A 20,726-nucleotide genomic window follows, 5' to 3' on the forward strand; every position below is an offset into this window, starting at 1 on the left:
AGCTAAGTGATTGTAACCTATCCACCGCTGCCCACTGGATGGGGGCGGTGTGCAGGACAAACATATCAATTGTGTCACTAGCTCTCCACATATGTCAGTTGCTTAATTTAGAAACTGAACTTGTGGTCGGTTTCGAGCCCATTGTTGATGTGACGATGTGTATTGAATTTTGTAACTATCTCATCAAGATTGTAACTTACTTAGCTAAATGAATTGTGGGGTTCAGTCCCTGAGCCCATTGTGTGCCTCTGTAACCCTTTCCGTCACCGCCCACAAGAGGGGTGTGGGGTGCATAATAAATTAACTAAACTAATAAACCAATAAAGTAGTACAAATTGTGCGCTAAGTACAAGTTATCCTTCATTATATACTGTGGCGGTAAAGCGTTGGTGTTCGGCTGTTTCAAAAGCTAGGGGCAGGGCCTCGTCACATAATAGAAAAAAAAAGAGAAAAGCTGGAGCTTTCGTCTGTGGTAACGTAATGGGAAGACACACAAAACACAAGTAAATTTAACAATGAAATTTTAATTACTCTAGAAAAACAAGACATGAATAAAGTTAAGCACATAAAATATGAAAGACAAGTCAACAAACAAAATAATATGAATAATCACTGCCAAATGAAAAGTTACGTTAAGACAAGTGAGTTACAGTGATAGCAAAATAAAGTATTAGTGGTGCTGGAATACCGGCTTTGAGCTGCCACCTCCCTTAGTACACGAAAGCCAAGGCTTAGTCTACCAGCGAGAGATGTCAACTGCTTGGAGCACTGAGATATTCTGACAATATTAGCGCACTGCAGCCCAGACATCAACTTGTGGTGGAGGGCGGAGGGCAGGTGCGACGGGACACCAGCCAATCAGCGACAGGCAGGCAAAGGATGAGCAGTTTGCTGGTTACGGTGGCTGAAGCAGGTGTGCTGGTGTGCTGGATACGTTTTGCTATCTGGGCAAAACGTTTTGCGATACTTGCTGGACGTATCTTCTATATTATCTTGTATATTGACGTACTGATGAAGGGAAGAGCAGGCTCAATCTCTCTTGAAAGAGATTATCGTCACAATACACACTGATTTTAATGTCGATATGTTGATGTGATTATCATAATATACAAATGATAAGGCAAGGAAAACCTTTTTAATCATTAAATTGTATAAAAACAAATTAAAAGAACCTAACTTACATATTATTTGAAGGCATGCGCTAATTATATGATCATATGCATCTATTTATTCAGATTCTTAATTTATTATCAACTTCTATTGCCTCAGAATGTTTGGTAATATGTGATGTGTGTCTATGTATATATTAACACGTTGTACTGAATGGGGTGAGAATAGCTTGAGCTACCTCATCCCTTTGTGTGTATTTTACCTCAATAAACTTATTTCAATTTCAATTTCTATTGCCTCGTTATTGTTTATATTATTGTCTTGGAAGACGAGAACAGCAGCAAACACAAGCCAGCGCATATGTATGTACGAAAAGGTTTGTGTATACAAAGTTGTCAGTGAACGAAGTTTTTGCAGATGAGTGCTTGCTTTGTCCGAATATATCAGAATAAGATTATTTATAATTTATTTACAATCCGATTTTATTATATATATTATTGTTTGAATATTTTAATTTTATATTATATTTCATTTTAGTGCTAGAAGATTTGATAGATCTGATAATTTCGTCTATTTCGAGTGTATGTGATTAACACCAAAGTCAGTTTAAGAAACTCGAACACTAGTATCACAAAATATTAACATATATCATATTTTTTTTATAAATTTACATACATGTTATATTATATAGATAATATTTAATTAAATTAACATTACTTACTAGTGAAAGTAAAATATAAAGAAGTTTGTTAGGCATTATTGTGCAGTATTACTCGAATAACATTTGTTTAATATTTTTATTCAATTAGTATGGCATCAGCTATTCCCATTACGATAACAATTATAGGAAATCGTCAAAGAGAATTAAAAGGAAAGGAGAGCAGTCTCAAAAGCCTTCTAGATACTAATTGTCATGACACTGGAAAATCAATAGCCAACATGACTCTTCTAAAGAGATGTAAATATTCCCAAATTCATTTATGCCATCCATTAGAATCCGCTAATAGTAAATCAGGGACATATTTTTTATGATTTAGAACAGCATGAAGGCTAAGGGAGGAGATTATGGTTGGGGATGAGAGAGGAGTGAGAGAAGAGAGGCAGGAACATTACTGGAACCTGGAGTCTAGGTTCCCCTGCTACGTCACTCACAGAGGGAGTGGGAGACACAGCTGGCTAATGTCAAGTGACTCGCCGTCTCTTCTTACCCAAACTCTAACCAAAATGCGGTGCGAATATGGCTGAGTGATCGCTGTTGTGTCGTAGAAGTGATAATTTTTTGTTTAGTGAAGCGTCTTGAACCATCCGAGATCCAAGATGGATATGCTGGATGGGGAGACGGTGTATAACTCTCACGACGACTCGCATATCGTCATGTCGGAGAAAGTGCAATCCTTAGCAGGGAGTATCTATCAGGAGTTTGAGCGCATGATAGCGCGATACGACGAGGATGTAGTCAAGGATTTAATGCCCTTAGTGGTGAACATATTGGAGTGCCTGGACCTGGCCTACACCGAGAACCAGGAGCATGAGGTACGGACTCCAGCTCCACAACAATGTTTCTACTCTATTTTTTGGGGGGGGCTTCTTAAATACCTCTCATGTTCACTCATTGTAAATGAACTCTCGGGGAGCTTACGTTTATATAACACCGTATATGTTTTCTCAAGTTACAGTGCAGGTTCATGGTCATATCACCGTATAGGTTACTTTTCCTCACAGTGCCAGTTCATTTTGTCCGGTCTACTTTTGTTGTCCGCTTTAGTATAGATTGTTTCTGGTAAATTCACCATGTATACAGGTAGCATTATACAGATGATAGTGTTGTACATAAAATAGACAATTCAATAGACAAATAGACTTTTCAGAAATGTTAGACTGCATACTTTTCCCTCAATAACTGTAATTGGTATTTACAATTTTCAATGCTAATTTCAGAAGTGAGACTTAAAATGTCCTCATTGTAGAAAGTGTTTGAGAAATTCCAGTTTGTATGTTAGATTTTTTTCTCTTTGTGAAAAATAAGATGTACAAGTTTTCACTTTAGTATTGCTAAACATTAGCTTTTGTCAAATGCAGGCAATTCTAAAAATTATATACCTGTACTTGGTATACAAAATATCCATGAGGAATACTGTATATTGTGTACATAAGCTTTTGATCTGCTAACCAATCATTAGAGTTATGCAGTACAGTTCTTTTTGTCATTTATGTCAGCTATTAAAGCACTAGTTAGGTATCATTCTACAAACTGTCAGCATTGCTTATGCATTTATATTTAGAGTATGAGTGTTTTGTATGGTCAGTATAATACATTAATATGTATAGTTCTTGGAAACTGTGTGACACAAATATATGTAATTTTTTGAATCAGCAGGGCAATTTTTATTTAAAACAGTTGTGTTGAAAATAAAGTGAAAATTGACTTCAGCCTTAGGCCTATTGTTGGGAAAAGCAAAATGTGAACCTAGAGAACATACACTTGCATAACAAGAGAATGTTATAGTAGAATTCTTAAATCTAATAAAAATCATTCAGCTAAGTAACAAATTTGAGAGTAAAGCAAGTCAGGGGAAGGAAAGTGGCTGGTACAATGAACCCGGTTGAGAGAGAGATGTGGCCTGGTGAGTGCATGATTTGTGGCCCAATGGCTACATGATTTGTGGCCCAATAGCTACATGATTTGTGGCCTTATGGCTACATGAACTGTGGCCCGATAGCTACATGATTTGTGGCCCAATGGCTACATGATTTGTGGCCTAATGGCTACATGAATTGTGGCCCAATGGCTACATGATTTGTGGCCTGATGGCTACAATAATTATGAAAGAGTGGTAGAGCCTTTCCTTATATATGGATGTAAAAATATTACTGAGCTGTAAGCATGACAAATCAAGAATTAAAATAGTACAAAATAGATGTGCTTAAAAGCATACACTATATGATATTGAAATATTTTAATTTTGTAATACATATTTCTGTAACCTTCTTTCACTACAATATATTAACTTTTTTATGCCTGGATTGTACCTGGATGGGGTTCTAGGGCCATACTGATGCCTTCTCACACCATAAAAGAGAGAAATAAGAGCAATGATTAATGTACAGTACAGTATTTGTGTGTATGTGTGAGAAGAATAGATGAAGTTTAAAATATACGGTATATACGATATGGAAAGATGTATTGGAATTTCGAACATGCAGAGTTGGAAAATGTTAAGATTAATGCTAGAATACTGATATCAATTGGTCATGTTGAACTAGTGAATTTGAGGGTAGGAGAATCTATTTGCATCTCAGTCTTTCATTCTCTTCTGTGTAGAGGTATTTATAATGTGGTACTGTATCTCTCATCTCCTTACCAGAGAGTACATCTTGAAAGCTTTGAAATGGTCCCATTAAGCTACATTAAATATTTATACATACAGTTCTTGTAATTTAATAGGTGGTGTGAGCCTGAAAACATAGTCACCGGCAGGCCCTTTTTTTTATATATAAAGATGGCTTATGGCCTTTAATTTTGGCTAAAATCTCATTAGAAGAGCAAGCATAGGCCTCCAAGGTTTTAGATTTTCATGTGGTACATTTTGTATGTGGAATTTGGTAAAAATGCCACATTTTATGTCACAGCTATAGTGACATACTGTAATTACTGTATGTCACAATGTAGTATGTATTACTATATACTATATTTAATATATATATAGTACTGTATTACATATAATTGAGGTACTGTATTACTCTCCAGGGTATGGTTAGTCTCATTGGTCATGGGAAAAGTTATCTTTGCTATAGGTTGTTAGTTTTATGACATGATATTTTTAAGTTTTTGCTATCTACTTCTTTATGTATATGACAAGGACTTAAAGCTATTTGAAAGCAAGTCATTAAGTTCACGTTTTGTGTTCCAAATGCCCAATTCCTGATTCATTTGACAAACTAATCAGAAGTATGAAAGGGCTTACTTATGGCATAATATTTGATGTCACAGCATCCTGGCTAATTAGCTTCATCATAATTGCTGAAGGTAGGGTTTGAAAGACATTGCAAAGAATATACCGTGGGTTACTGGCTCAATTAGAGGCATTGTTGTTTGTCTTTTCGTGTATTTAAGATTTCCACAAGAATACATGGTGATCAATCATTGCAAAGGGAGCTTTGAAATAGACTTCCCACATACAGGTATATTGTATTACTTATTCAATATGTATATAATGTCCTGTCTGGCTAGCAAATCATTCTTTTGTGTGTGTGTGTGTGTGTGTGTGTGTGTGTGTGTGTGTGTGTGTGTGTGTGTGTGTGTGGTGGGTGTGTTTAGGTTTCAAGAACTTCTTTGTCTAGCATATTGCACTCTTTGACGGTTCTGGCATTTCAAAATTCTTTCTGACATCTCTGACTTAGTTTTTATCTCCAGCTTCCATCTGTGGTCTCACGTTCTGCTGTTTCTAGCTCTGAACAATGCTGATTTGTCTACTTTGTTACTTCCACTTAGAATCTTGTACAGTACTATTTGCCCCATCTCTATTGTCCTTCAATGTAGTGAGGTCCAGTTATGTCTGTGTTTCCATGTAACTCAAGCCCTTCATCTCAGGAATAACCCTTGTTGCATATCTTTGGATCTTTTATAGTTTTGACTTGACCTTTTGCAGGTGAGAGTTTCATACTGGGCTGCATATACGAGAGTGGGTCTTGAATAGGATATGTATAGGGCTCAAAATGTTCTCTTTTTTTTTATCCCAAGTGTCTGAAGGATACGCAGATGGTGGCCAGCATGCCATATACTGCTGACTTTATGCTTCTGGTTTTAGATTTAAGGGTATGTCTGTTTCTCTGTTTCTCAGCTCTTTATCCTTGTTTCATGTAAGAGTCTGTTTTCTCTTCATCCTATATTGCTGTACAAGTCTTCTCCTTCCTGTCCCATTCTTCATAACTTTACATTTGGCTGGGTTAAATTCTAAAAGCTATGTTCAAACTATTTCTGGAGTATTTCCAGATTAATTTGCAGGGTATTAGTCTTTCTCTGCCCTGACTTCTAATTAGTTTTAAATCATCTGGATTATTTAAAGTGTTACATATTTATGAATGAGGTCGGGTGAATATAAATAAGAGCAGTCATGTATGAGCCTATAGGCCTTGTGCTGTTTCATTTATTCTTATAGAGGAGCCAGTTTCTTGTCAAGTCAATGACAGTATTCAAAACAAGGTGGGTCTTAGCACCAACCCTTGTGATTTTTACTCATAACTTCTTTCCACTCTGATATCTTTGTTCTCACTGTAACTCTGTTTCCTAAAAGGTACTGAACACACTCACCCACCTTAAGACTCTTCCCAGTATACCAACATGCTTCTCTAACTTAAAGTAGAAGTCATTTAGAAAAATAGATTTGCACTTGTGCATTTGAAGAGAACCATAGGAGGTAGGTTTCACATCACCTACAAGGAGTTTGATTTACCTGCTTGATGGGGTTCTGGGAGTTCTTCTACTCCCCAAGCCCAGCCCAAGGCCAGGCTTGATTTGTGAGAGTTTGGTCCACTGGGCTGTTGCTTGGAGCGGCCCACATACCCATCACAGCCCATTTGGCCCGGCACTTCTTGGAGGAAACAATCTAGTTTCCTCTTGAAGATGTCTACTGTTGTTTCGGCAATATTGCAATGCTTTTGACCATGTCGTGGTATAGTGGTCATGAGCATTGCCTGGGAGTACCCAGTGCATAGGTTTAAATCCTCCTTATGGCTCCTACAGATTTTTTCATTGATACATAACGTTAATATGATTTCTTTGTGCATCGGAGTCACTTGTATGAGACAGTATCAAATTTATTGTGACAGTCGAGGAATATACAGTCTGGCCATTCTTCTCTTATTTGAGTCTGTCATCAGTACTCCAGTAAGTTTATCTTATACACACAGAAATCACAATAACGTGATATATATCAAATGAACACATCCACAAGGGCCGTGATGAGGGTTCGAACCTATGCACGGGATGTTCCCAGATACACCATAATCAACTGTATTTCTTCAAGGAATGCCGGACCAACCGGGCTGTGATGGGTATGTGGGCCTGAGGGTCGCTCCAAGCAACAGCCTGGTGGACCAAACTCGCACAAGTCAAGTCTGGCCTCGGGCCAGGCTTGGGGAGTAGAAGAACTCCCAGAACCCCATCAACCAGGTATCAACCAGGTACCATGACATAGTCAAAAGAATTGCAACTTGGAGTGCTACTGCCCTCACATTGTGTGAAACCCCGGTTAGGCTTTGGAAAAGCTTCGGGATCCTTATGAGGGCAATAGCACTCCAGGTTGCAATTCTTTTAACCATGTCATGGTACAGTTGACCTAAGGCGCATCTAGGGAACATCCCATGTGGTAGGTTCGAACCCTCATCAAGGCCCCTTGTGGATTTATTCATTAGTTTATCTTATCGTTTTTTTGGTCACCTTGTGTACAATCTGTGGACGAATGTCGATAACATGTTTGCTGACTGTATAATATAGATAGGCCTAGGCTGTGTAATAGGCCTACCCTGTGTAAAGATTTTGAGGGCATATACTTGTTATACAATGATGAGAATTGTGTCGGAGTAACAAGTTAACTTTGCGCCAGAAAATGCTATGCATGTTTGCAATCGTGTATCACTTAATCACCAACATACGTACGTTCATAACCCATTGTACATTCTTGTGTATGATAATTCAATTATAATTGTTCGTCCCTATGCAGGTTGAGGTGGAACTGCTGCGAGAGGACAACGAGCAGCTGGTGACGCAATATGAGCGGGAGAAGCAGCTCAGGAAAGCTTCCGAGCAGGTAAAGCTTTTTTTTTTTAGCCTAAGCATGACGCGGCCATTTTCCCCAACTCTTCTCCATACGGCATATTGGAATGTCTGGAAATATACGAGAGAGCTTTGGGGGAAAAGTCTTTTTAAGACTTTTCTCGGGTTGATACAATAGTAATATGTGTAATTATACATACATATACAGTACACAGTGAATTAGAACTTGTCGGGGGTTGCCATTTGTTTACTGACATGAGAACCAGTTCTTGTTTGGTAAAAACAATTTTTTTGGGCGCGCATTAATAAGAGTCAAAGCTTTAAATAGATAAGTGTTCCGGGGTCTATTGCGCAGTATTTATGGTAATACCAGTGTTTATTTTAAGAAGCCTTGCATGGCGATAGTGTATAAATGGTGCAGGTGTAAAACACACACACACACACACACACACACACACACACACACACACACACACACACACACACACACACACACACACACACACACACACACACACACACACACACAAGAGCCAAAGCTCAACCCCCGCATGCACACAACTATGTGAGTACACACTCCCAGTAAAGATGATTTTGTGTGTACTCACCTAGTACCCACCTGTGTGTACTCACCTAGTACCCACCTGTGTGTGTGTGTGTGTGTGTGTGTGTGTGTGTGTGTGTGTGTGTGTGTGTGTGTGTGTGTGTGTGTGTGTGTGTGTGTGTGTGAGCATGCAGTAGTTTGTCGCGCGCGTGGATAGACAAGTCAGCCAGTCAAGTGACGCTTCCATGGCTGTGATTATAGGGCTGCTGCTGCTGCTCTTGCATGGTTTTACTCCTCCCTGCCAGGTCTCTGTCCTTGCCCAACTGCTGCTGTTACCTCTCGCCCGGGCATGGAGCACACCATGCACTCGGGTGGTGGTGCTTGTGGTCTTGTCGGACGCTTGCCACACCTAAGGGGCAGTGTAGAGAGAGAGAGAGAGAGAGAGAGAAGATTAAGCCACCCAAAAGGTGGCTTGGGCATGAATAGCCCATAAGTGGTGGCCCTTTTGAGCCATTTCCAGTATCAATAGATGATACTGGAGATCTGTGGAGGTGCGACTGCACCCTGCGTGACGGGAGATGTCTCCCGTCGGGGCAGTGTAGGCACTGCTGGCAATTTATATTATTCCCCAGCTCTTGCTGAGATTGACGGGCAAATATGGCGGGGAAAAAAAGGGACCGGGCCTGTGGACATTGAGACATGATGCAGGGGATCGAGGAGCTTCAGGGATGAAGGGTGTACAGACGGGGGAAGAACTGCAATGTAAACAGGAACGTTGTTGTTATTAAAGATTAGGCCACCACAAGAGGGTGGCACGGGCATGAATAACCCGTAGGTGGTAGATTTTTTTTGGAGTGAATGTGATCTTTGGTCGTGTAACATGTTGATGTGTGTCTGGGTTTCTTTAAGAACAGGAACGTTATGGCTTACTTTATGGCTTACGTTATTGGCTACTAAGAGCGTATTGGTAAGGTATGACGTAAGCTGCTGCTTAAGGGCAAATGCTGTGGTGCAGCGGTCATCGTAGTCGATTCACAACGGGAAGATCCCGGGTTCGACTCCCACAGCAGTACGAGACACTTGCACACGCTTCATTTCAGAAAAATGCCTGTGTTTACTTAGTAAATGGATATTAAGGAGTTAGACGAATGTGGTTCATATCGTTGGCAAGATCACTGGTTGGTGTAGGGAGGTTGGAGGGGGGAGGGAGTCTAGATAAACCTTAAAAGGCTTCCCATCCCTGAAAAGGGCAACTTGGAAGAGGATAGAGGAGATGAGGAGTCACAATAACATGGCTGAAAATGTTGACCAAACCACACACTAGAAAGGGAAGAGACGACGACGTTTCGGTCCGTCCTGGATAGAGGACGGACCGAAACGTTACCGAAACGTCCAGGACAGAGGAGTAGGAGAGAAGGGAAAGACAATAATTGTAGTGAGGCAGACGAGGAAAGGGTGTAGGTCACCTCACACACACCTGGGTGGTGTAGTGGAGGTCTTCAGTATGGATGAGAGATGCCATGACGACACCAGTGGTGCCTAGTGACGTCACACTGGAACAGTGCCAAGCCCCCCTTCCTCCCTGTACCTTGACCAGGGGGGCTATAGACCCATGGGGGAGAGGGGGGGGGGTAATTGCGTCGTCAAACTCTCATGTTAATGTTTACGTGCAGGATCATACTTTTTTTTATGATGGGGGTCGATTTCGTATTAGCGGGTTTGGGCTGGAACCTTGTCATTTTGTAAGTTCGAATCCTGTTAAACTTTTGAATCTTGTTAACGGCTTTCATGCTTTGTTAGTGCGTAATTACCATTCAGGCGTCTGATTTGATAGGCGAATCATCGTTCTTGCTCGCAGCTTTCAGACCCCTTTTGTTTCCACTGGCAAGTATCTCGCTCTCCGTAGTATGGGTATTCCTGCCTGTCTGTCTATCTGCCTGCCTGTCTGTCTATCTGCCTGCCTGTCTGTCTATCTGCCTGCCTGTCTGTCTGCCTGTGTCTGTCTGCCTGTGTCTGTCTGCCTGTGTCTGCCTGTCTGTGTCTGCCTGTCTGTGTCTGCCTGTCTGTGTCTGCCTGTCTGTGTCTGCCTGTCTGTGTCTGCCTGTCTGTCTGCCTGTCTGTCTGCCTGCCTGCCTGCCTGCCTGCCTGCCTGCTTGTCTGCCTGCCTGTCTGCCTGCCTGCCTGCTTGTCTGCCTGCCTGCTTGTCTGCCTGCCTGCCTGCCTGCTTGTCTGCCTGCCTGCCTGCCTGTCTGACGCATTTCGTGAGTAATATGACAGCTGTTCTCAGTAGCACTATGAGTCGCGCATGCGCCATCCACAATACACGAGAAGGCGCTTGGAATACTGTATAACGTCCTATACCTGCATAAATAATGTCTACATAAAATATGGCCAGTCTTTGCTCTAGGGGGAACAGATGTTACATATATACAGCCTGGACGAGTCGCCATTCAACTGGTGGAAGGGGTTAGGGCAGGTCGGAGCAGGGTGATTGATAAAGATTAAACCAGCCAAGAGGTGGCACGGGCATGAATAGCCCGTAACGGAGCATGGGGGGGGGGGCTAGAACATAACACAGGGGTGGGTGGGGGCTAGGGCATTAATGTGGAAGGATGGGTGGGAGGGACTGGTGCACCTGGGGTGGTGATTGTGGTACATCAGTTGTCATTCTGTGTGACGTCTCACTGTGAATATTTCCTTCCCCCTGACGTCATATTGCTCCAGCCGTATCAGCGCGCCTTGAAAATTTACGAGAGAGAGAGAGAGAGAATGAGAATGAATGAATGAGAAGTAGAGAGAATGAATGAATGAGAAGTAGAGAGAATGAATGAATGAGAATGGAAGTAAAAATGGATGTTAGTTAATTATGGTGGTAACTATTTTAGGCGGTGATGGTAACGACGCGACGGGAGTACCGAGTACCATCACCCCCTCCCCTCCATCACCCCCCCCCCCTCCCCATCACGGGGCTGTGTAAGTCAACTCAAGTGGCATTAGTGATGAGTCTTAGTTGATTGTTGCAGAGATTCCTGTAGTTGGAAACTGCCGTGATCTTGCAATTGGTGCTCACCATGTTATCCCAATTGCACTCGACAGGAAACACTGTGGCAAGTCAGTCGCATTTTGTCTTCCTGTCTGCGTAGCTGTAAAAGAATGACCAGTTCATCCGTCCGACATTACGGGCTCACCATAGCCCGTGCTACATGGACACTTCGCCCTGAGTAGCTAAATCTGAAACAACAACAACATCCGTCCAAGGCTGGAGGCCAGACATTTGGGACTAGCCTCACCCAACTTTTGAAGATGACACAAGGGAGGGTATGGAAGTGTCATAGACTAGTCGGGGGTCGGCCCGAGTACCACTCTTTAAGGAATATCGGTATCTGTAGCATGATGCTGATATGTGAAGGAGGTTGGGGGGGGGGGGCTGAGTGCGTGAGCGGTTGCGTGACGCAAGGGGTCTGTAGGAAGGGGGTGGGGGGGGGGGGGAAGATGCCGCAGACCGCAGGTACGAAAGAAGCGGGTGACTCGCGGATCAAGGCAAGGATGGCCTGATGGTGGAGTTTCCTATACCCTTTCCCTCTATGTCACCCCCCCCCCACCCTTTCCACTTCCGTTTCCCTCCCTCAGCTTCCGGCCTTTCCTCCCCCCCTCCCCTCCTAACGTCCGGCCCCCTTTCCCCCAACTTCCATTCCCCCCGCCCCATTCCACTCCCCCAAATTGAGTGCCCTTACGTCTCTCCCTCTCCCTCACATCTCACATCATTAATGGGTTCGAGACCAACTACAAGCCAAGCAACTTACATATGTGGCGAGCTTGTGGTGATTTAGTGTCACAATTTATATATTTTTCCTGCTGATGGTAATGGTGAAGGGATTTGTGTTTGGTGGTGTTGTGGTGCTCACCTAGTTGTGTGTGCAGGGGTTGAGTTCTGGCTGTTTGGTCCCGCCTCTCAACTGTTAATCAACTGGTGTACAGGTTCCTGAGCCTACTGGGCTCTATCATATTTACATTTGAAACTGTGTATGGAGTCAGCCTCCATCACGTCACTGCTTAATGCATTCTAACTACTCTGACACTGACAAAGTTCTTTGTAACGTGGCCGTGTAGGTGGAGAGGTGGTGGTGACGAGGACGTGGTGGCGTGCGAGTGGTGTGGTTAGACTCGTGTGGTAGTTGTGGTGGTGCCGGGTGAGGGGTGAGGTTGAGGGCGATGGTGGGGGGTTAGTGGTGGTGGTGGAGACGACCATCTAGGGTTTCACCACCACCGGATTATTGGGGTCGACTTTGTAAGATGACTCTCCTCTTCCGACTCAACTCCCTTGCACTTGCTAATCAACTCTCTTCCACACTCCATCAAATCCTTTTTTAGTGTATTACCAACTTATACAGGGTCGTGCCGTGAGTGGTACAGCACGGAAATGGCTTAATTACGCTTGAAGTTGTTCTCAGACTAGCCTGTATTTGCCAGCTGAATGGTGCGTACATGTAAGGTAGTGATAGATTCTCTACCTGATATTTTTGTGAACGCGCCCCGCGCGGGCGCATCAAGTGTGATAATCGGATTTATCATTATTTATGAATGGTGTTTGATAGTGTCTCGCACACAGTTGAGGTGTCTATTGATTGTGGTTACTAGAGAATATGTGTTGTTGACTTGGGGGGGGGGGGTGTTGCTATCAAGCCGCGCGCTTGTGGGCCTGCTTGCCTGGGGGACTTCTTCTTATCAGTGGTTCAAGGCGCTTGGCCTGGGCGATAGAGCGACGGTCTCGCTTCTTGCAGGTCCACGTTCAATCCCCGAGCGTCCAAGTGGCTGGGCACCATTCCTTTCCCCCCCACCGTCATAAAACAGATCCTTATCCTCATTCCTCCGCAGAGGTCACGACCTCTCCGTTGGATGTAGTCGCACCTCCACAGATCTCCAGTATCCGCTAACGATACTGGAAATGGCTCCAAAGGGCCATCACTTACGGGCTATTCATGCCCGTGCCACCTTTTGGGTGGCTTAATCATAATCCTCATTCCTCCCAAGGGATATATGGTAGTAATGACCTAGGTATTTATTCTGGTAATTACCTTACCTTCTACCCAGTGGGCACAATATCCAAGAGTGACGTTGATTCGACGTCGATCCAACGTCACTCTGCCCATACCTACCGGCCAGCTGTTGGATGATTGTTCCATTTATCTCTTCATGTTGCATCTGTTACTAAAGCTCCGTAGCCTAGGTGAGGTTACGGGGCTATTCATGTCCGTGCCACTCTTGGGCGGCTTAATCTTAATCTCTCTTCATTAATTCTTAATTAATCAGCACCTCTGCTCTCAGCCTCAGCTGTAAAACAGTAGGTTCTTAAATTTCAATTTTGCTCGGGAGAGCGAGTTTATTGGGCAGCGTCACTCATCATCCTGTGAGTGGACGTGTCGCGATAGTGACAGTATTGGGCTGCGTCACTCACCATCCTGTGAGTGGACGTGTCGCCATAGTGACAGTATTGGGCAGCTTCACTCATCCTGTGAGTGTACGTGTCGCCATAGTGACAGTATTGGGCTGCGTCACTCACCATCCTGTGAGTGGACGTGTCGCCATAGTGACAGTATTGGGCAGCTTCACTCATCCTGTGAGTGTACGTGTCGCCATAGTGACAGTATTGGGCTGCGTCACTCACCATCCTGTGAGTGAACATGTCGCTATAGTGACAGTATTGGGCTGCGTCACTCACCATCCTATGAGTGAACATGTTGAAGTATTGAAGTGAACATAGTGACAGTATTGGGCAGCGTCACTCACCATCCTATGAGTGAACATGTCGCTATAGTGACAGTATTGGGCTGCGTCACTCACCATCCTATGAGTGAACATGTCGCCATAGTGACAGTATTGGGCTGCGTCACTCATCCTGTGAGTGAATATGTCGCCATAGTGACAGTATTGGGCTGCGTCACTCATCATCCTATGAGTGAACATGTCGCCATAGTGACAGTATTGGGCTGCGTCACTCACCATCCTGTGAGTGAACATGTCGCCATAGTGACAGTATTGGGCTGCGTCACTCACCATCCTCTGAGTGAACATGTCGCCATAGTGACAGTATTGGGCTGCGTCACTCACCATCCTCTGAGTGAACATGTCGCCATAGTGACAGTATTGGGCTGCGTCACTCACCATCCTGTGAGTGAACATGTCGCCATAGTGACAGTATTGGGCTGCGTCACTCACCATCCTGTGAGTGAACATGTCGCCATAGTGACAGTATTGGGCAGCGTCACTCATCATCCTCTGAGTGAACATGTCGCCATAGTGACAGTATTGGGCTGCGTCACTCACCATCCTCTGAGTGAACATGTCGCCATAGTGACAGTATTGGGCTGCGTCACTCACCATCCTATGAGTGAACATGTCGCTATAGTGACAGTATTGGGCAGCGTCACTCACCATCCTATGAGTGAACATGTCGCCATAGTGACAGTATTGGGCAGCGTCACTCACCATCCTGTGAGTGATCATGAGGGAGGGAGCCGGTCGGCCGAGCGGACAGCACGCGGGACTTGTGATCCTGTGGTCCTGGGTTCGATCCCAGGCGCCGGCGAGAAACACTGGGCAAAGTTTCTTTCACCCTATGCCCCTGTTACCTAGCAGTAAAATAGGTACCTGGGTGTTAGTCAGCTGTCACGGGCTGCATCCTGGGGGTGGAGGCCTGGTCGAGGACCGGGCCGCGGGGACACTAAAGCCCCGAAATCATCTCAAGATAACCTCAAGATAGATCCTATGAGTGAACATGTCGCTATAGTGACAGTATTGGGCAGCGTCACTCACCATCCTATGAGTGAACATGTCGCTATAGTGACAGTATTGGGCAGCGTCACTCACCATCCTATGAGTGAACATGTCGCTATAGTGACAGTATTGGGCAGCGTCACTCACCATCCTGTGAGTGAAAATGTCGCTATAGTGACAGTATTGGGCAGCGTCACTCACCATCCTATGAGTGAACATGTCGCCATAGTGACAGTATTGGGCAGCGTCACTCACCATCCTGTGAGTGAACATGTCGCCATAGTGACAGTATTGGGCAGCGTCACTCACCATCCTGTGAGTGAACATGTCGCTATAGTGACAGTATTGGGCAGCGTCACTTACCATCCTATGAGTGAACATGTCGCCATAGTGACAGTATTGGGCAGCGTCACTCACCATCCTGTGAGTGAACATGTCGCTATAGTGACAGTATTGGGCAGCGTCACTCACCATCCTATGAGTGAACATGTCGCTATAGTGACAGTATTGAGCAGCATCACTCACCATCCTGTGAGTGAACATGTCGCTATAGTGACAGTATTGGGCAGCGTCACTCATCATCCTGTGAGTGAACATGTCGCTATAGTGACAGTATTGGGCAGCGTCACTCACCATCCTATGAGTGAACATGTCGCCATAGTGACAGTATTGGGCAGTGTCACTCACCATCCTATGAGTGAACATGTCGCCATAGTGACAGTATTGGGCAGCGTCACTCACCATCCTATGAGTGAACATGTCGCCATAGTGACAGTATTGGGCAGCGTCACTCACCATCCTATGAGTGAACATGTCGCCATAGTGACAGTATTGGGCAGCGTCACTCACCATCCTATGAGTGAACATGTCGCCATAGTGACAGTATTGGGTAGCGTCACTCACCATCCTATGAGTGAACATGTCGCCATAGTGACAGTATTGGGCAGCGTCACTCACCATCCTGTGAGTGAACATGTCGCCATAGTGACATGTTGTTATAGATTCAGCTACTCGGAACAAATTCCAAGTAGCACGGGCTATGGTGAGCCCGAAGTGTACTTGCCTGGCACAGGAGCGGGGCTGTGGTTCCGGGAGTAGTGTTTCGCTGTTTTTCTTTTCTCTCATTTTCCCCCATCTCCCCCCTTTTCACTCTCCCTTTGACCCTCTTCCCTTTTCCTTCCCGTCATATTCTCCTATTCCTCCTCTGCCTTCCCATGAATTAATTTTCTCGCAATATTTATTCCACGGTCCATTTTTGTCTGAGATTTTCAGCTGTTTTGCTTTGTTTGTTTTTCCTGTGGGTCAGCGACTGGTGGGAGGAGGGGGGTGGGGAGGTGGGGGGGGGGGGGCAGGAAATACAGCAATGGTGTCCCCCAACTTTTCTCTTTATGTGTGATCACCCAAGAATTTTATGAAGACGTCGTCCGTGTTGACCAGACCACACACACTAGAAGGTGAAGGGACGACGACGTTTCGGTCCATTCTGGACCATTCTCAAGTCTTCTAGTGTGTGTGGTCTGGTCAACATACTTGAGCCACGTTATTGTGACTCGTCGCCTGCACGTCGTCCGTCTTCGGAGCTCCTGGTGTGGAGTTTACTGCTAGGTAACAGGGGGTATCAGGGTGAAAGAAACTCTGCCAATTTGTTTCTGCCGGCGCCGGGAATCTGTCTATCTGTCTCTGCGGTTGCGTGTGGGGGTGGCTTTTATCCACGATCAGAGAATGTTTGATGTTAATTATTGAAGTGGTGATGGATGCATTGAAAAGTAGGGGAGGGGGGGGGTTGATGGGGCATGGAAGAGGTGACGTGCAGAAGAGGGTAATGGGGAGAGGCAAGACATGGAGCAAGAAAATGGAGAGAGAGAGAGAGAGAGAGAGAGAGAGAGAGAGAGAGAGAGAGAGAGAGAGAGAGAGAGAGAGAGAGAGAGAGAGAGAGAGAGGAGGGGGGGGGGAGGGAGAGGAGGGGGAGGGGGGGGGAGGGAGAGGAGGGGGAGGGAGAGGAGGGGGAGGGGGGGGAGGGAGAGGAGGGGGAGGGAGAGGAGGGGGAGGGAGAGGGGGAGAGGGAGAGGGAGAGGGGGAGGGGGAGAGGGAGAGGGGGAGGGAGAGGGAGGGGGAGAGGGAGAGGGAGAGGGAGAGGGAGAGGGAGGGAGGGAGGGAGGGAGGGAGGGAGGGAGGGAGGGAGGGAGGGAGGGAGGGAGGTACAAGAGGTAGGCAGGTGGAGCAGAGGTGTGTGTGGTCAGCTGGTAGCACAGGGAGAGGGGGTGCGGGGGGGGGGGGGTGATTGAGAACAATTTGAGGGGTTGGGAGGGGAAGCAGCGTTATGGTCCCTCGCCTTCAACTGACGTACCTATTTCCTATTGTATTGGTATTTGTTAGGCCCATTACGCCCCATCATGTGGGTGGTGGTGTGGAAGGCACAGAGACCCAGTGGTATATGGGTAGTGGTGTAATTGACTTAAACTTAGTTTTGGGTTTACAGGGCATTGGGTAGCCTGTAGTGATGTCAGGAGTGAGGCTAGCTGTGGTGAGTTTACAGTCAGTGAGATCTCTCGTCTCTTGAGTTAACTGGGGTAGTAATGGTTTACATGGTCACCCACAGGTGCTGACACACCGTAGCTCGCCTGCTGGGTTTACTAAGATGTGGGTTGTCTTGAGTCGTTTTGTGCTTCCTTGCTTGTTGATGGGGTGTGTGTGTGTGTGTGTGTGTGTGTGTGTGTGTGTGTGTGTGTGTGTGTGTGTGTGTGTGTGTGTGTGTGTGTGTTTCCTAGCGTGTGCTTGAGGGGGTCGAACTGATTAGTTCTTGTGAGAAGAAATACTCCCATACGTCTCTGTGGTTGGTTTGGGTTTGAATATTTCAGTTTTTTTTTTCTCTCGTTTAGCCCCATTCCATATCTCGGTATCTTCTACGTTACGATCACAGCTCTTGCGCTCAACAACCTCCACAATTCATCCCAAGTCTCCTGGCTCTTTCATCCGGTAACTTCTGTCTGGTTTAATTATTTTAGCCTGTTGTTTATGCCTTACATTGCATGATGGTTCCTGGACGCCACTGGTAAGGGGTTGTTATTGTATAGCGGCACTTGAGAGCCAAATGATGCCAGGGTCATCACCATGGCTCATCGCTGTGGTCTGAGATAATTCCACCCTATAATTGGTTATCTATTGGGAATATTATAGATTGCATCATTGCATGGCTCCTAATGCCTCGGAGGAGTCCATCCCTGCACAGCCGACTCGCACTCAATTGGACACGAGTTCGATTCCCTTTGAGAGAAGTTTGAGCAGGTTTCCTTTACACCTAATGCCTCTGTTCACCTGGTAGTAAGTAGATACCCGGGAGTTAGACAGCTGCTGTGGGTGGCATACTGGGCAAGGTCTTGTGTGGGTTAGGAGGTTACAGCACAGGCAGAGGCGGCAGACAGCTGGGAGGCGCCTAATGGCCATTTAATCTCGTCTGTCTCTAGGCATCTGCTGGAGTCAGCTGTTGCTGTCTGGCGTACTCAGTCAAGCCTTCGTGATGAGTTCGTGCGGTGCGCGTGTGTTTCAGGGAATGTTGGGTCGGTTTTCGTGAAATTGCGACGATTATAAGTTAATGTTAGATGAATGAATGAATGAGGGGGAAGGGGGTGGGGAGGGTATGCTTGCGTACGTGCAGAGATGTGTTGGAGAGTACAGGTGATGCGCCAGGTGTCTTGGCAGCACGTGGGGGGTGACAACACAGCTGGTCTGGTGGTCAGCTGATTGCCTGCCGGCTGGGCGTGTTTATATATAGTGAGCGCGCTGCTAGGGCGCTGTGGTCGGTCCTCGTCAACTGAGAGCTTTTACCCGACCTCTTGTGCTGGACGGTAGAGCGACGGTCTTGCTTCATGCAGGTCGGCGTTCAATCCTCGACCATCCACAAGTGGTTGGGCACCATTCCTTTCCCCTGTCCCATCCCTTATCCTGATCCCTTCCAAGTGGAATATAGTCGTATATCATATGGAATGATCTGGTTTTTCCCCTCCCCCGAACTTTTTCATCTGTTTGCGCTCTGCTTGTGAAGTTAGTCTGGCGCTCGTGAAATTTTCCTGTCTTCAGTCACCTCGTGATCTTTACTTCATGGTTGTGTTCTTCCAGTAAACTTTTCATCTCGTCGTCGTAAAGCCCATTTTCTCGTACACTTGTTTTTCCAACATCTCCTCCCCTCCTACCCTCCTTCTCTCGTTATCCCAGCATCTTAGATTTGCATAGTGAGGCCTAGGACATGTTTCTTGTCGCGTCGGCTTAAACCGACGCGATTGCCTCTCGCCAATCACGCCCCCTCCCCCCTAACCTCACTTCCCACCAATCACCGTCCCTCCCCTCCTCCCTCACCCCGACTTCCACCAATCACGCCCCCCCCCCTCACCCAGTTTTGCACCAATCACCTCCCCTCACCCACCGCCTCACGCCATTGACTATCCTATTGACCCTGGCCTGTGGAGCACCACCAGCCCTGCATGCACCCGCATTGCCTCGTGCTGCTTGTCCCAGTTGATACATGTGAGGTGATTTTGGGGTGTGTGTGGGGCTCATCGTCCCAAAGGATATGATGCATGGTAGAACACAGAACATCTGATGGAACACAGATGGTAGAACATCTGGAACACACTTACACAGTGTGTACTCTTTAATCCCAAAAGAACTCGATGCGTTTTTGTACTGTGTGTATTGTAGAAGGTAACAAAATGTTTCCTTAGACCTAATATAGCACATAAGTACATGTGAAGTACATGTGTACTTCGTATAGTGCACTACTAAGATTTCTTATATTAGATCTCAGGAGATAGACTTAAGGTTTTGCGTTCTTTTCGTTCCTTTTAAACTGCAATAATACAGAACGTAAATCTTTGAGGGGGCAACCCGTCCTTCTAATAGAACGTCGCATTTTGACGTATACTCTACCTAAAAGCAAAAATTGTCGTGCTAGAAAATGGTAGCGGTTCGCGAAATTGGCATACTGTCCCGTTTTCTGTTTTGGGTCCTCTGGTAGGTTGGAATAGGGGCATTTTAGTAGGACAGCTTCTTGACGTTGGGAAATCTTAGGAGGACGGGCTGGAGGTACAAACGGGGTGAGGACCATGGGTGACGTGGGAGGGGTGAGGACCATTGTTAGGGAGGGAGGGAGGAGGGAGGACCATGGTGAGATGGGAGGGGGATGAGGACCATAGGTAGGAGGGAGGGGTTAAGGCCTCCCCTTAAGGAGGTGGGAGGGGAGGGTAAGGACCATCGGTAGTGGCCCTCCACCTGTACCGCCTCTCATCATGTTCCCTCACTTTCTCAACCTTCTTATCTTGTTGCATGTTATGCGGGCATCAGGGATCAACCCGCCTCATGCACTCCTACACCCAGGAGGAGGAACATTACCAGAGTGTAGAGTCATCTTGGTGAGGGGGAAAAAGATGATTCCTGCCTCACCAGCGTCATTTGAGCCAAGACGTCGTTGAATGGACCTCACGCCGCGGGTGGTGGTGACCTGTAGCTTCGCCGCCGCCAGTAGGGCCA

General features: G+C 45.8%; 1 protein-coding gene across 32 annotated transcripts in view; it reads left to right on the top strand.

Moving 5' to 3' along the window:
• Positions 1-2,226: 2,226 nt before the first annotated feature.
• The window catches only part of syd (JNK-interacting protein syd), a 122,779-nt gene continuing 104,279 nt past the window's right edge, over positions 2,227-20,726 (top strand). For 18 of the 32 annotated variants that reach the window (XR_011228535.1, XR_011228541.1, XR_011228537.1 and 15 more), the window contains exons 1-2: positions 2,227-2,643; positions 7,833-7,919. Coding sequence is in view for 3 of the 32 variants with exons in the window: in XM_069324906.1 (XP_069181007.1) it covers positions 2,428-2,643; positions 7,833-7,919 (303 nt within the window). In the remaining 29 variants the exon portion in view is untranslated. The remainder of the gene's footprint in view (positions 2,644-7,832; positions 7,920-20,726) is intronic. The other 14 variants (XR_006772980.2, XR_011228554.1, XR_011228545.1 and 11 more) reach the window with 2 other exon arrangements.

This window comes from Procambarus clarkii, chromosome 15 (assembly GCF_040958095.1).
Source record: "Procambarus clarkii isolate CNS0578487 chromosome 15, FALCON_Pclarkii_2.0, whole genome shotgun sequence".
Classification (NCBI taxonomy): domain Eukaryota; kingdom Metazoa; phylum Arthropoda; class Malacostraca; order Decapoda; family Cambaridae; genus Procambarus; species Procambarus clarkii.